Below are 12,785 nucleotides of genomic sequence, written 5' to 3'. Positions count from 1 at the left end.
TAATTAATAGAGTCTAGTGTGGGGTTGTATTCTGGTTAGAAGGTCAGAACACAGAAGTATGTCTAATTAGGACTATAACGATTTCTTCATAATGACAGAGTTGCTGTAACCAATTATTTTACTTGATTTAGAATGCATGTATTTCTTTGGCTAGCTGTTGCAATTCAGAATATGAACTTGCCTTGGTAAATTGGGTCATATAATGAAGCAGTATGGATAAGGGAATGGCTCAAATCTAGGAAGGGGATCCTCTACATGTGGCTTTCCTTCCTCCCATGCGGAATTGGGGTTGTATTGCCCCATGTTACTGTCCCTTCGTCCCATAGAGCCCTCTTTGTAAATCTGTGGATCCATGTTTGAGAAGGGGTTGGCTATACCTTATGAAATAGGCGGGACTTGGGAGGTACAGCCTAAGGGAACTTATCTAGAAAAAAATAGTGGAGTCCCAATTTGGATGAAATTTTTGGTGGAGCATCCCCACAAACAGCATGGGATCTCTGCGGCAGTATTGTCAAGGAGCCAGGCAGGGATAAAAGGGGGGATGAAATAGTGCAGAGTTTCAGAGCTTCTGCATGGATAGCCTTGTCCTTCCCCAGATTCAGTGAGATCTGCCAGGTTTGATGGCCATTCGTGTGCCTTTTTCCCTGGAGGAAATGAACCTTGCCCCTGATGGAATGATATGGTGGGAACTTCATTAAATATTCCTCAAGAAGATTCCCCTTCCCCCGAACAACTCAAGCAGGTTTTACTGCCGAAAAGGGTGAACTTTCTTGTTTAATTTTCCTTCAAAAAGCTGACATTTTAAAATTTCTATTGAATTTGCTGTATTTTTGAAAAAAGAAATAAAGTTTTAGATTTTATAATTTTCCAGTTGTCATCTTCTTTGTGTGCGTGTGTGTATCAGAAGGTCAAAGGGAGGCATGTGGAAGACCCAGCATGACACAAAAGGATTAGCGAGGAAACTAATTTTATCTGTCATTTGAACATTGGTACCAGTCCTTGGAGTTCAAGTACCAAAAATTATAATCTCTCTTCTCACTAACTTCTTTATAACTACAGTATATTTAAAAAAAAAATATGATGTGCAGCGTTTAGCAGGGTTTCTCTTGAGGGGGAACCTTTAGATTTTTGGAGACTTGTTGTTTGTGCATCATTCATTTCAGTGTAAAGGTCCAATAACTGGAATGAGGCACAAGGCTAGGATTCATCTTCACTATCTGCATTTCAGCCCAGCCTTTAATAATAATGCTTCACTCTTCTGTTGTTCATACAATCTAACGGTTTCAAAATGCTCTGAAAACATTAAAGGAAGGTCATCAATTTTAAAGCCACATTTCCATCTGATATTTTTTACTTGCTATTGTTACAAGTAACACTGATGATAACTAGAAATGAAGCGGATCAGAGAGAGAAAAATCTGTTGTACTTTGTGCATTTTACAGTAGTGTGTATATATTCTGTTTCACTATGGATCTTGCACATAGCAAAAGGGAGAGGAAAACATTTGTAAATAGGAAGATATTTTAAAGTAGGAAAATGTGATTGTTAAAGGGAACTTATAGTCAGGACTAGTACCTGCAACTGCTTTAAATCTACTTTTTGAAATTGACTGGATTTCAAGTGAATTGTTTCCCTTTAAGATTTGTAGCATTCCTATGAGGTAAGCGTATATTATAATTCCCCTTTTACAAATGGGAAAACGGAGGACCGGAGCTGTTATGTGATCTGTCCACAGTAATACAGCATGTCAGTGGCAAGGACAGGAATAGAAAGTAGGTCTAACTCCCCGTGTGGTGCACTGCCCTCTAGGCTGCTACTTCAGTGTCGTTAGCACGTGAGGTGCTGAATCTAAACCAAGTTTGTGATGATCGCCACGTATTAAAAATGTCTGTGGCATTTTTTTTCCCCAGTCCATGATAGCAGTTTGACTACTTTCTCTCCACTCAATCCTTTTCAGTAGTTTTAGGTGTTCATAAAGGGGAAAAGACAGTTTTAATTTTCAAAATGCATGTTCTTTTGTGCACTTGTTTTGTCATTTTCTGCAGAAAGTCTAATGAGGTCATAATAAAATCTAACTCTGGATATGAAAAACTATTCTTTTTTTAAAAAGTTATGAATATAAAAATCTCCCTTTGACAGAAGCTTCTCTGTGTGGGGTAGAAGAGCCCAAAGTTTTCTTCATTTTAATCCCCTATTGCCTTTGACACCCCTGGGCTACAGCTGTCATATATACTTATTAGTGATAGTAATTCCAGTCCAGGTCAAAGAGGCTGGAGCTGTATTTGGAACCAATCAGTTCTGCCCCTTTGCGAGAGAGAGCGGATGGTTGTTGTGGAGCTCAAGGCCTCTGTAGTGGATGACAGGCAATCTGATTGAGAAATAGAACTTGGTCTTCCCTCTCTGAAGGATGCCACTATTATATGGGCTGATCCATAAAATATGATTTTTAATTCCTGAATAATGTATGCACTTAACATGATGAAATGACCGTGAGTTTATTGTGACTGCGGAGAATAGGCTTTTAAGATACAGGTTTTTGTTCTTGACCTAACACCAGCTGATGACTGAGTTTAAGCAGGCTCTGTTCTTTCAGTTCTTATATTCTCGATGTTTTTTGTGTTTCACAGTGGGGTTTAGAAGCTGTGATGAAAAGAGAAAAGTACAGTTTGAAAGCAGCGAACCAGCAGATTTTAGAGTAGGTGAAGATGGTGTGGTATATGCAGCAAGAAGCTTTCAGCTTTCTACAGATCCCACAGAATTCATCATCTACGCTCAAGACAAGGAAACCCAGCAACAGTGGCAAGTGGTGGTGAAGCTGAGCATCAAGCCAACATTTGCAGAGCATTCAGAGAAGGTAAAACATTTGCCTTTGGAAATGTCGTTGAAAATAGGTTTTAGACTACATCTGTCACACACCTCAACATCTGACTTCCTGCTAGTGGGTAACTAGTGCATAAATAATTATAAAGCTGTAGTCTTTAAAAGTAATGTTCCATAATCTATTATTTTGTAGCCCTGCTAAAGTCATGGAAACCCATTTCTGTTTAAGGATCCAGAAATCATTTGTATTTGAACATATTGTTTGTACAGTTTGAGATTTGTACCTGAATTTAAATTGGAAGTGGTCATTTCTTTATTTTAAATTGCTGGAGAGCATTACAGTATTTATTCAAGCAGTTAAATTTAACCACAAAATAGACAAATCTCTGCTAGAATCCATCAATCAAGATTAGATTGGAACTGTAGATTTACAGCAGTAGCGGGAAAGCATTCCTGGCATAGAGTATTTGTATTGTCCCTCAATAATCAAATTGGGGACTGGAAATTATTTAGAATTCCAGCACTACTTTTAGGGAAGATAGTCTCCCTCTGGTGGAAACCAATATAAGCCAAGCCAAAGTAACACAAAATCTAACCTACCAATATACAGTTAACCTAATATACTCCCTGTAGTAAATGTGATAGTTATGCTACACCCACCCCTTATACCACTGCCTGCTTTTTTTACTTCCTTTTACAAAGCATCTTTTACAAAAATAAATATTCTTCATTGGTTGATATAGCCACGCTAAACTTATAGTTACAGATCAAAGACTTAAGTATCTGTTTCAAAATAGATTGCATTTAGTTGTGCTAGATATTTTTCTAAGAATAAGCAATTGTTCTGCGTTTTTGAGATATTTAAGGTCAAGTCTTAATAAAGCACTTGGTGGTTCACATTAAATACGCACACAAGAAACTGTTCCTTTCAGAGGACATGTCTTTTCTGCGAAGAAAGTAGTGTTCTTAACTTGGATTTGCTAACATGAGTTAAGAAACTTAGGTTAAAATAGCAGTGACAACTCAGCTTTTAACTTGAGTTAGCAACTCAAATTAAAGCCTCTAAGGGTATGTCTATACTTACCTCCGGGTTCGGCGGTAAGCAATCAATCTTCTGGGATTTATCGCGTCTTGTCTAGACGCGATGAATCGATCCCGGAAGTGCTCGCTGTCGATGCCGGTACTCCTGCTCTGCGAGAGGAGTACGCGCAGTCGACCGGGGAGCCTGCCTGCCGTGTGTGGACCCACGGTAAGTACCTTGTATTTCGAACTAAGGTACTTCGACTTCAGCTACATTATTCACGTAGCTGAAGTTGCGTATCTTAGTTCGAACTGGGGGGTTAGTGTGGACCAGCCCTAAGAAAGCCTGGGGTCAAATTCCAGCTGTTAACCAGAGTTAGAAGCCAAGTTGCTGTGTCATCACTGCTATTTTAACCCAGGTTACCTAACCTGACTTAAGAGGTCACATTTTTGCAGTGAAGACAAACCCTTTGGGCCCAGTTCTGGTGCCCTCAGTCACACTCAGGTAATGCCTTACATGTGAGGGTATGTCTACACTGCAAAGAGAAACCCGCTGCACCAAATCGGAGTCCAGGTCAGTTGACTTGGGCTTGGCTAAAATTGCACTGTAGACACTGAGGCTTGGATTAGAAGCTGGGCTCTGAGACCCTCTGCCCTCGCTGGGTTTCAGACCCGGGGCTCCAACCCAAGCCTGAATGTCTACACTGCTATTTTTAGCCCCACAGCCCAAGCCCCGCAACCACAAGCCAATTGACTCTGGCTCTGAGACTCAGCATCATGGGTTTTTCTTTACAGTGTAGCCTTACTAAATTGGGGCTACTCACTTGTAAGGTACTACTCAAAGGGAGTGAGGATAGCAGAAACTGGCCTTCAGTTTGCACCTGCGGATTTTAGCCTCCGACACATTTACTTGATTAAAAATAACTTTTTTCCCCAAAGTAACCGAAGAATGTATTTTGGGCTTTTTTTCCCTACCCGGAGTAACATGTCTGCATGCACATGTGCATCAAGAGCTAAATGCTGAAATAACTACAGATGTAGAGAGGAATATAAAGGCAATGTTGACACCCAGCAGAGATTAATGCCCACTGTGCAAAGTGGGTCATCTACAACATCCATCATGGGTGACATAGGTTTAAAATAATTACAGCATTAATTCTATGGGATTTAATAAGGTCATAAATATTTCAGACATTCCTTACCAGTATGTATTAAACTTCTCTTGGAACTCAAATTATAATTTAGCACACCCAGATCTAAATTTAATATACAGCTTCCCATTACCTGAACTGTAGTTCCAATTAATGAGATTATATACATATAAAGGCATCCTATTAAAATTCTGCACAATATTAACTACTATCAAACTGGAATATAGAAAGTGCAAATTAGTTTACACAGCAGTACCAGGTAATAAATTGCTTATAATTCCATTTGACCTCCAAGTGGCATGCTGAAAAATGAAGGAATTGCTACTATTTCATAGGAAAAATGTAATAATATTGCTTATTTCCATATTGTACTGTGAACCCAATAAATAGCTTCATAAACATGTAATGAAGCGTGCGTCTCAGGCTGTCATGTAATGGTATGAAAACCATTCTTCAATATACACATTTTTACCAATTCTCATTCTAATGTCTGTTTTAAGGACCAAAAGAAAATTGAAGAAATAGTATTTCCACGGCAACAATATAAGCCCAGCAGTCATCTGCAGAGACAGAAGAGAGACTGGGTCATCCCTCCAATCAACTTACCAGAAAACTCCAGAGGGCCTTTTCCTCAGGAATTAGTTAGGGTAAGGTAATTAACAACCAAGAAGGCAGAGGTGTGATTTCAGAATTCCTTGGAAGTGAACTTCCGGTGTCATTGATAGTCTTTCTGCTTATCAAAGATTAAAGGACCAAATTCTGCTGTTACATCTATACATAAGATATTGGGCCAAATTCTGTGGTCTGCCAAGAACTCTTTGTTCTTCTTACATTGAATTACAATGAATTTAAATCAGACAGCAATTGCCCTGAAGTAGGGGGAACCTCTACTGGTGCAAAAGGTGGCAGTTGTGACTCAGCCAACTCTGCTGCATCCTGCACTGGAACTCCCCACTTGTGTGTTTGTGTATGTGTTTGTTGTGGGGGGCGGAGAGAGATAGGCATATCAGAGGAGGGGAACAAGGGAAAGGGACATGGCTGATTGAGGTTACACTACCTGTTGTGCAGGAATGCACAGCAAGTAGGTGTCTATTACCAGGCATTCCTGCACAAGATGCAGGGGAATTAGGGGGGAGGTGTTCCATTAGTGTTGCCCGCACAGTCAATTTACCAAAAGGTGTGTGTGTGTTTGTGTGGACAGGGTAACAGATGTGAACATGGCTCTACCCTGTCTATGCACTTGCAAGTGACTTTCTTAAAGGTGTAGCAAAGGCTACCAGTGAACATACTGTACAATCAATTTCTACTTTATTTGTTAGCCAAGAACTCAGCTAAAAGTTCAGTATTTCCCCTGAAGTAACCATGCGATCACAAGCACCTAAATGGTTGCAATACTATTGAGTACAGTAACTCCTCACTTAACATCCTCCGCTTAACGTTGTTTCGAAGTTACGTCGCTGCTCCATTAGGGAACATACTCATTTAAAGTTGTGCAATGCTCCCTTATAACATTGTTTGGCTGACTTTACAAGGGAGCATTGCACAAGTTCCTCTTCTCCGCCTCCTCCCCCTCCCTTCCTCCCTCCCTCCCAGCGTTTCACCCCAGTGCTTAGGACTTTCTGGGAGGGAGGGAGGGAGGGAGCGAGCGAGCAGGGAAGCTGCCCCCCCCTTCGCCCCTGGCAGGCAGGGCCACCTGGAATGCAGGGGCTTAGGGGCTGCAGGGCCCTGGGCTAAGGGGGCTCCGGGGCCCTGGCCTGCAGCTCTAAAGCCCCTTTTGGAATATGGTCCTGCAAGCACAGGCCGGAGGACTCAGGAGGAGCAGGGGCAGCCGTGCAGCCAGCGGCCAGAGAGAAGCGGCACTTTCCTCTTCAAAGCGCCACTTCTCTCCGGCTGGCTTTGAAGGGGAAAGCTCTGCTTCTCTCCGGCCGCTGGCTGCACATCTGCCCCTGCTCCTCCTGAGTCCTCCGGCCCGTGCTCACAGGGCCGCATTCCCAAAGGGGCTTTAGAGCTGCAGGCCAGGGCCCCAGGGCCCCCTTAGCCCAGGCCCCTAAAGCCCCTTTGTTACGGGTGGCCCTGACTGTCCGGAGGGGGTGGGAGCAGCTCCCAGAATCGCGACTCCCAGAATTGCTGCCCCAGCACTGAGCCTCCTCCCGCACCCCCACCCTGAGTGCCCTCCCACACCCTAATTCCCTCCCAGACCCCGCACCCCCCAGCCCTGAGCCCCAGGGCTAAGCCAGGGGAACCTCCCCTCCACAGTACAGTACAGTATATAACGCCTTTTGTCTGCCCCCAAACAAATTTCTTGGAACCTAACCCCCTGCATTTACATTAAATCTTATGGGAAAATTGGATTCGTTTAACATCATTTCACTTAAAGTTGCATTTTTCAGGAACATAACTACAACGTTAAGTGAGGAGTTACTGTATTATAAAAGAAATGCAGAATGCTGAACATGGGTCTTGAAAGAGACTGTCTTACAGTATATTTTAGTGTTCACAAATCTTGTGTAATGTTTTAGGAGCTAAGCAATAGATTTAAGGATAAGAGTATTTAATTATTTTTAGTAATATAATTCATCCCATAGTGTAAAAAGAAGGGTCACTTTACATGAAAAATTTTTTCTGAAAAATTCAGTGCCTGATTTTCTGACAATGTATTATACTATTGAAAAGCCCAAACATTGTATTAGTGTTCATGTCTCTGCCATTGTTTTCTTGTAAATATAATTTCAGCCTAAATATTATGTTAAAAATGAATGCCAATCTGCTGTTCTTCACTCTCAGTTCCAATGTCTTGTTCTGTTTAACTAACATAAACCTCATCTTCTTGACATTTAGATTAGGTCTGATCGTGATAAAAGTCTTTCACTGAGATACAGTGTTACTGGACCAGGAGCTGACCAACCTCCAACTGGAATCTTCATCATCAATCCCATCTCAGGTCAACTGTCAGTGACGAAACCTTTAGATCGGGAGCAGATAGCTTCCTTTCATGTAAGATTTTAATTTACCATAACCAGATTATCAAATCAAAGATTAACATCTGCTTCAAATTTGATTTGTGCATCTGGCACAGTTTTCTACAAGATGTGATTTAAAGAGTTTATACTGGATTGGAATTTATATTTATTCTACTTATTATACATAATACAGGGAACTCCTAGCATGTTGAAACAGCTTAACAAATGTGAGTTAGTGTATTTAGTTAATTAAAGAAGGCTGAAATGTGAATGCTGTCGTTTATTTTTCTGATTTATACCATTGATTACAAATTCCACCATATTGTTTGTTTGTTTGACAGGAGTTTATTTTTAATATAACACCCTAACTTGGGCATAATTATACTGGAATTGCAGCAGCTAAAATTTGAGAAATGGATGGGAAGAAAAACTACCAGGTTTCATTTTCAGGGCAAATCTAAGCATTTTAATGGAATTATAATTGTAAATTAGATCTCTCTGTTTATAAAAGCTATGTTCTTTGCTCTAGAGAAATTGCAAAGTAGACCAAATATTTCGGCAGCACTAGTAGTAAAACAAAATTGGTTGCAAAGCAGGAAACCAAGGTTTGACCTGAAATGGCCCCCACTTGAAACAAAAGGGAAGAGAGACAGTTCCTGGAGATAATTTCCAGAGTAGAATAGCTTTAGTGCACAATTTGTTGGCCCATCTGAGGAGCAAGTATAATCCTACTTTCTGTACAGAGGATTTAGCAGTTGCTATTCATAGATGGAGTTTGACCATGTTAGGGTGCAGCAGCTCTAGAATTCATGGGGTTTTACCAAGAATTTGGATTAACGAATACAATTTGTTTTAGCTCTTTCCCTTTCAGTTCCAGTTTAAGTAATAGCGACTAAGGAATTTTCTGACAACCTCTAAGACCATTTCCAGAACATGGTAGATTAATCTCACCCCCTGCCTCCTATAACTCTGTGTCAAAACGACTTCTGAGCTACATTGACAACTTTTTACCTCCCAGATTTCCAATTTAGGATACATCTACACTACAGCATTTACAGCGGCAGAGCTGCACCAAGGCAGCTATGCCACCGTAATGCTTACGGTGGAGACACTCTAAGCCAACAAGAGAGATTTCTCCTGTTGGCTTAATAACTCCTGCCTCTGCGAGAGGTGGTAGCTATTTCGGCGGGAGAAGCTCTTCCACAACATAAAACTTTCTATATCAGCTTCTTTAAGGTGTCTCAAATAGGGCAACCAAATACCACTTTGGAAAATTTAGGCATAAACTTTAGACTCTTGAATTTTCAGTTGTTTAGTGAGAACAATTTTTGCCATACTCTGCCAGCAAAACAAAATAGATATACACAATTAGTCTTTTTCTTTTTTAGGCTTTAAATGAAGAATATTGTCTAGAATCCTATCTTTCCTTTGAAATATTCTTACAATACAGTTTCCATAATACCATTTCAAAATTTACAAAAATGAAGCAGTATTAATTTCAGATGGATTACCAACAAAAATTTTCTGATGAAGGACAGAAGACCTCCATATGGATAGTGCAGGATTGGATGTTCCTGAAGACTTTCCACTGGCAATCAGGGTTAAGAAGTACAAAAAGCCTATAAAACATTAGGTAGTATTATTATTCCAAAAGTAATTTGGAGTCCGTAAATTAGGCTGATGGGAGTCTGAAACCTGCCCCACAGAAATCTGTCCCCCCTGGGTGAACTATTCAGATTTTTTTTTCTTTCTCAACTGAAGAAATTTCCAGAAGGAAAAAAGACCTTCAAAAATAGATAGAAAAAACAAAGAAATTGATATCCTTCGTTAAATGTAAAGGGCTCAGTTCTGCCCTCAGTTACACATGTGTTATGCCCATTGAACTCCATCTACAAAGGTTCCCTCAATAAACTGAAAATTTAAGTCATCTAGATACTGAAATAAATCAGGCTAAAATAGTTAGTGTAAGATTTCCTGTCTGTGCTAATGTCCATGTATGTTCATATGTTTTGCAAACTCACACAATTCCCAATGGCTTTTGCAGCTGAGAGCACATGCAGTGGATGTAAATGGAAACCAGGTGGAGAATCCTATTGACATTGTCATTAATGTTATTGACATGAATGACAATAGGCCTGAGTTCTTACACCAAGTCTGGAATGGGACAGTGCCTGAAGGATCAAAGCCAGGTAAAATATAGCAGGTTTTCTGTGTGAAAATAGATGGGTTTTTTAGTTTTGGAGAAAAATACATTTAGAAGTCGTAACATTTTTGAAAGGTGCAATCGACAAAAATTTCAGGAAGCTAGATTGCCACTACCCTTAATTTTTAATTTACATTTTTGCAAGCTAAAAATTAATTTAAAAGAAAGACTTCATTACACATGTTAGGGAATGAGTAAGGGACAATGCAGAGAGAAGGAAAATGGGGAAGGACTACTTTATTTGGACAGCACCCAAATATTTATATTATGGCAGCACCCATGCAAGATTAGAGTCACCTGAAAAATAAAGGAGGCCAAACAGTTGTTTTGTAACTTTGAGGATTAGTTTGTTGCTAGACAACTGATTAGTGACCTTTTAATATGCCTCTTTCTGTAAATATCTCTCTCCCCTGACTAGTGAGTTTTTGAATAAAAAGAACACTAGGGGATTAAAAATAAAAACTAAAAGAAGTCGAATAGATTTACAGTAATGATACCATATATGGTTGTGGAACAAATTTTTCTCTGCTTGTCCTGTGGCAATTTGGGGTATTTGTACATCCATATATTGTACTCTAGCAACCTACTTGAGTGTCCTTTTGAAATCAAGCAAGAAACCAGTGACCCAATGTCTAGAAAAGACAATGTCAACATTTTAAAAACAAAAATTTTACAATAGCTTCCTTGTTAGAAAGGAAATGCCATGTAATATCCCTGGAGAGTCTATATAATTATATATACATTTTAAGCCCATTCTCTGTTTTATATATAAAATAAATACACCTAATATAGTATGTATTACATAATAGATTATGTGATCTGTATGATACAGTTTATTTAGGCCAAGGCTGACAAAAATGAGAGTCTAAAATTAGCGTCTATATCTATATACAGATGCAATCATGCAGTTGACAGTGCACCAGTACAGTCCATGCCATTAATTGCAGAATTGGAGCCTATATATAGTCCTGGATGTGAATCTCAGTAATTCTGGGGAAGTTTGGATTTGGAACCAAACTGTACAACTTAGGACTTTCTCCAGAACCAAATAATGTATCTGAACCACCCTCAAAATTGGAATAAGTTCAGATTTACATCTAAATGCAAATTTTGTGTCAGAAGCCATTTCTTTAGCAGTGCAACAAGGAATTTTTAGGAACTGACATGTTCCTTCAGTTTCTCTCAAGACATATTATGCCAAGTTCAAGTGCCAAGAACCAACATGATTTTAAACAGTCAGGATTGCAAAGGGAAAGAAATAGTATCTAGAAAAGCCCTTGTTTTGATTTTGCGTTGATTTTCATACACAGTTAACACATGCGGCACATTTTAAAATTAAACATGTTTTGATTATCAAATGTTTCATTTGGCCCAGCGATTGAGCCTACTATTTAAACTTTAGAAGCTTCATTGTTAATTAAATGTGTTTATGGCAGAATTGCAGGGTTTGATGGCCTGTGGAGCTTTTTCAGTAATAAGCAAGTTTGATACTTTATAAACACTAGTGTTGTTATCCTCTGTTATGTATCTTAATTGCTTCATAAATCCTGGGACTCAGGCCTACTCAGTTTCCTTTGGGTAAGAGAAAGAATGTGTAATGTTTATCAAAAGAAGTAAACGTTTTGACCATTTTTGTGCTTGTAAGTGACCTTGTGTAATTCAGGTAAACTATTTATTTAACACTAATTATGTATTGTGCTGTTAGGAACCTATGTGATGACTGTTACTGCTATTGATGCTGATGATCCTAATGCACTGAATGGGATGCTGAGATACAGAATCTTGTCACAGGCCCCAAGCACCCCCTCACCGAACATGTTTACAATCAACAATGAAACTGGTGACATTATCACAGTGGCAGCTGGACTTGATAGAGAGGTAAGGCGGGCCTGAATTTTATAGGTTGTGTTTTAAATGCTGTCCCTTTTTGTGCGTATGTAAAATAGTTTGTATGTAATTTACACATTTTTTTCAGATGTAATTTTTTCCCCCTTGCACAGCACTGCCTAACCAGTACTCCCTTAGAGCTGGCCAGCCCCAAGATTTGAAAACTTGGATTTTGACAAATATCCTAGGGGTAAATGATAATTAAAGCTTTGTTTTGCATAGAATGTAAAGCATCTAGTCTCACTCACATTCACTGGAGTTAGCTCAGAAAGAGGAAGGGGTCTTGGAGAGAAGGAGTAAGGAAGGTGGGGGTCTTGCCATGGATATGGTTTGGGGGAGAGGATGAGATGGGATGGCCTAGAGGTGAGTTTATTTCAGTCTAGAAACAGACTCATCCTGCGGTTTCCAGCAAACGTCCTTACTGTATTGTTGGATAAAAAAACACTGTCCGCGCCATTTACTGAGCTTAACTAGTTTAAAGGTTTAATAAGAACATTTTAGGACAAGATTTTACCACCTTAATTAAGCATAAAACATAAGTAAAGTAGATGAGCAGGATAATGTAGTGATGAATTACCCAGTCCTTGGGCACAGGTAGGCTGTTTCTGTCTTTATTAAATTCATGCTGGTCCAATCTGGCGTATGTCCTGTGTTGCTTCACGCACACACAAACATTCACACACACACCTGCCTTTGTTAAACACACATTTTTTGTACTTTGCCTCATAACAGCACACAATTTCA

General features: G+C 39.6%; 1 protein-coding gene across 2 annotated transcripts in view; it reads left to right on the top strand.

Moving 5' to 3' along the window:
* CDH2 (cadherin 2) overlaps positions 1-12,785 on the top strand; it is a 193,801-nt gene that overhangs the window by 135,291 nt on the left and 45,725 nt on the right. For both annotated transcript variants that reach the window (XM_034762813.1, XM_034762814.1), the window contains exons 3-7: positions 2,628-2,854; positions 5,492-5,638; positions 7,830-7,985; positions 9,996-10,140; positions 11,860-12,032. In XM_034762813.1, coding sequence (XP_034618704.1) covers positions 2,628-2,854; positions 5,492-5,638; positions 7,830-7,985; positions 9,996-10,140; positions 11,860-12,032 — 848 coding nt within the window. The remainder of the gene's footprint in view (positions 1-2,627; positions 2,855-5,491; positions 5,639-7,829; positions 7,986-9,995; positions 10,141-11,859; positions 12,033-12,785) is intronic.

Source organism: Trachemys scripta, chromosome 2, assembly GCF_013100865.1.
Source record: "Trachemys scripta elegans isolate TJP31775 chromosome 2, CAS_Tse_1.0, whole genome shotgun sequence".
Classification (NCBI taxonomy): domain Eukaryota; kingdom Metazoa; phylum Chordata; order Testudines; family Emydidae; genus Trachemys; species Trachemys scripta.
This window is presented reverse-complemented; position numbering and strand designations above follow the sequence as displayed.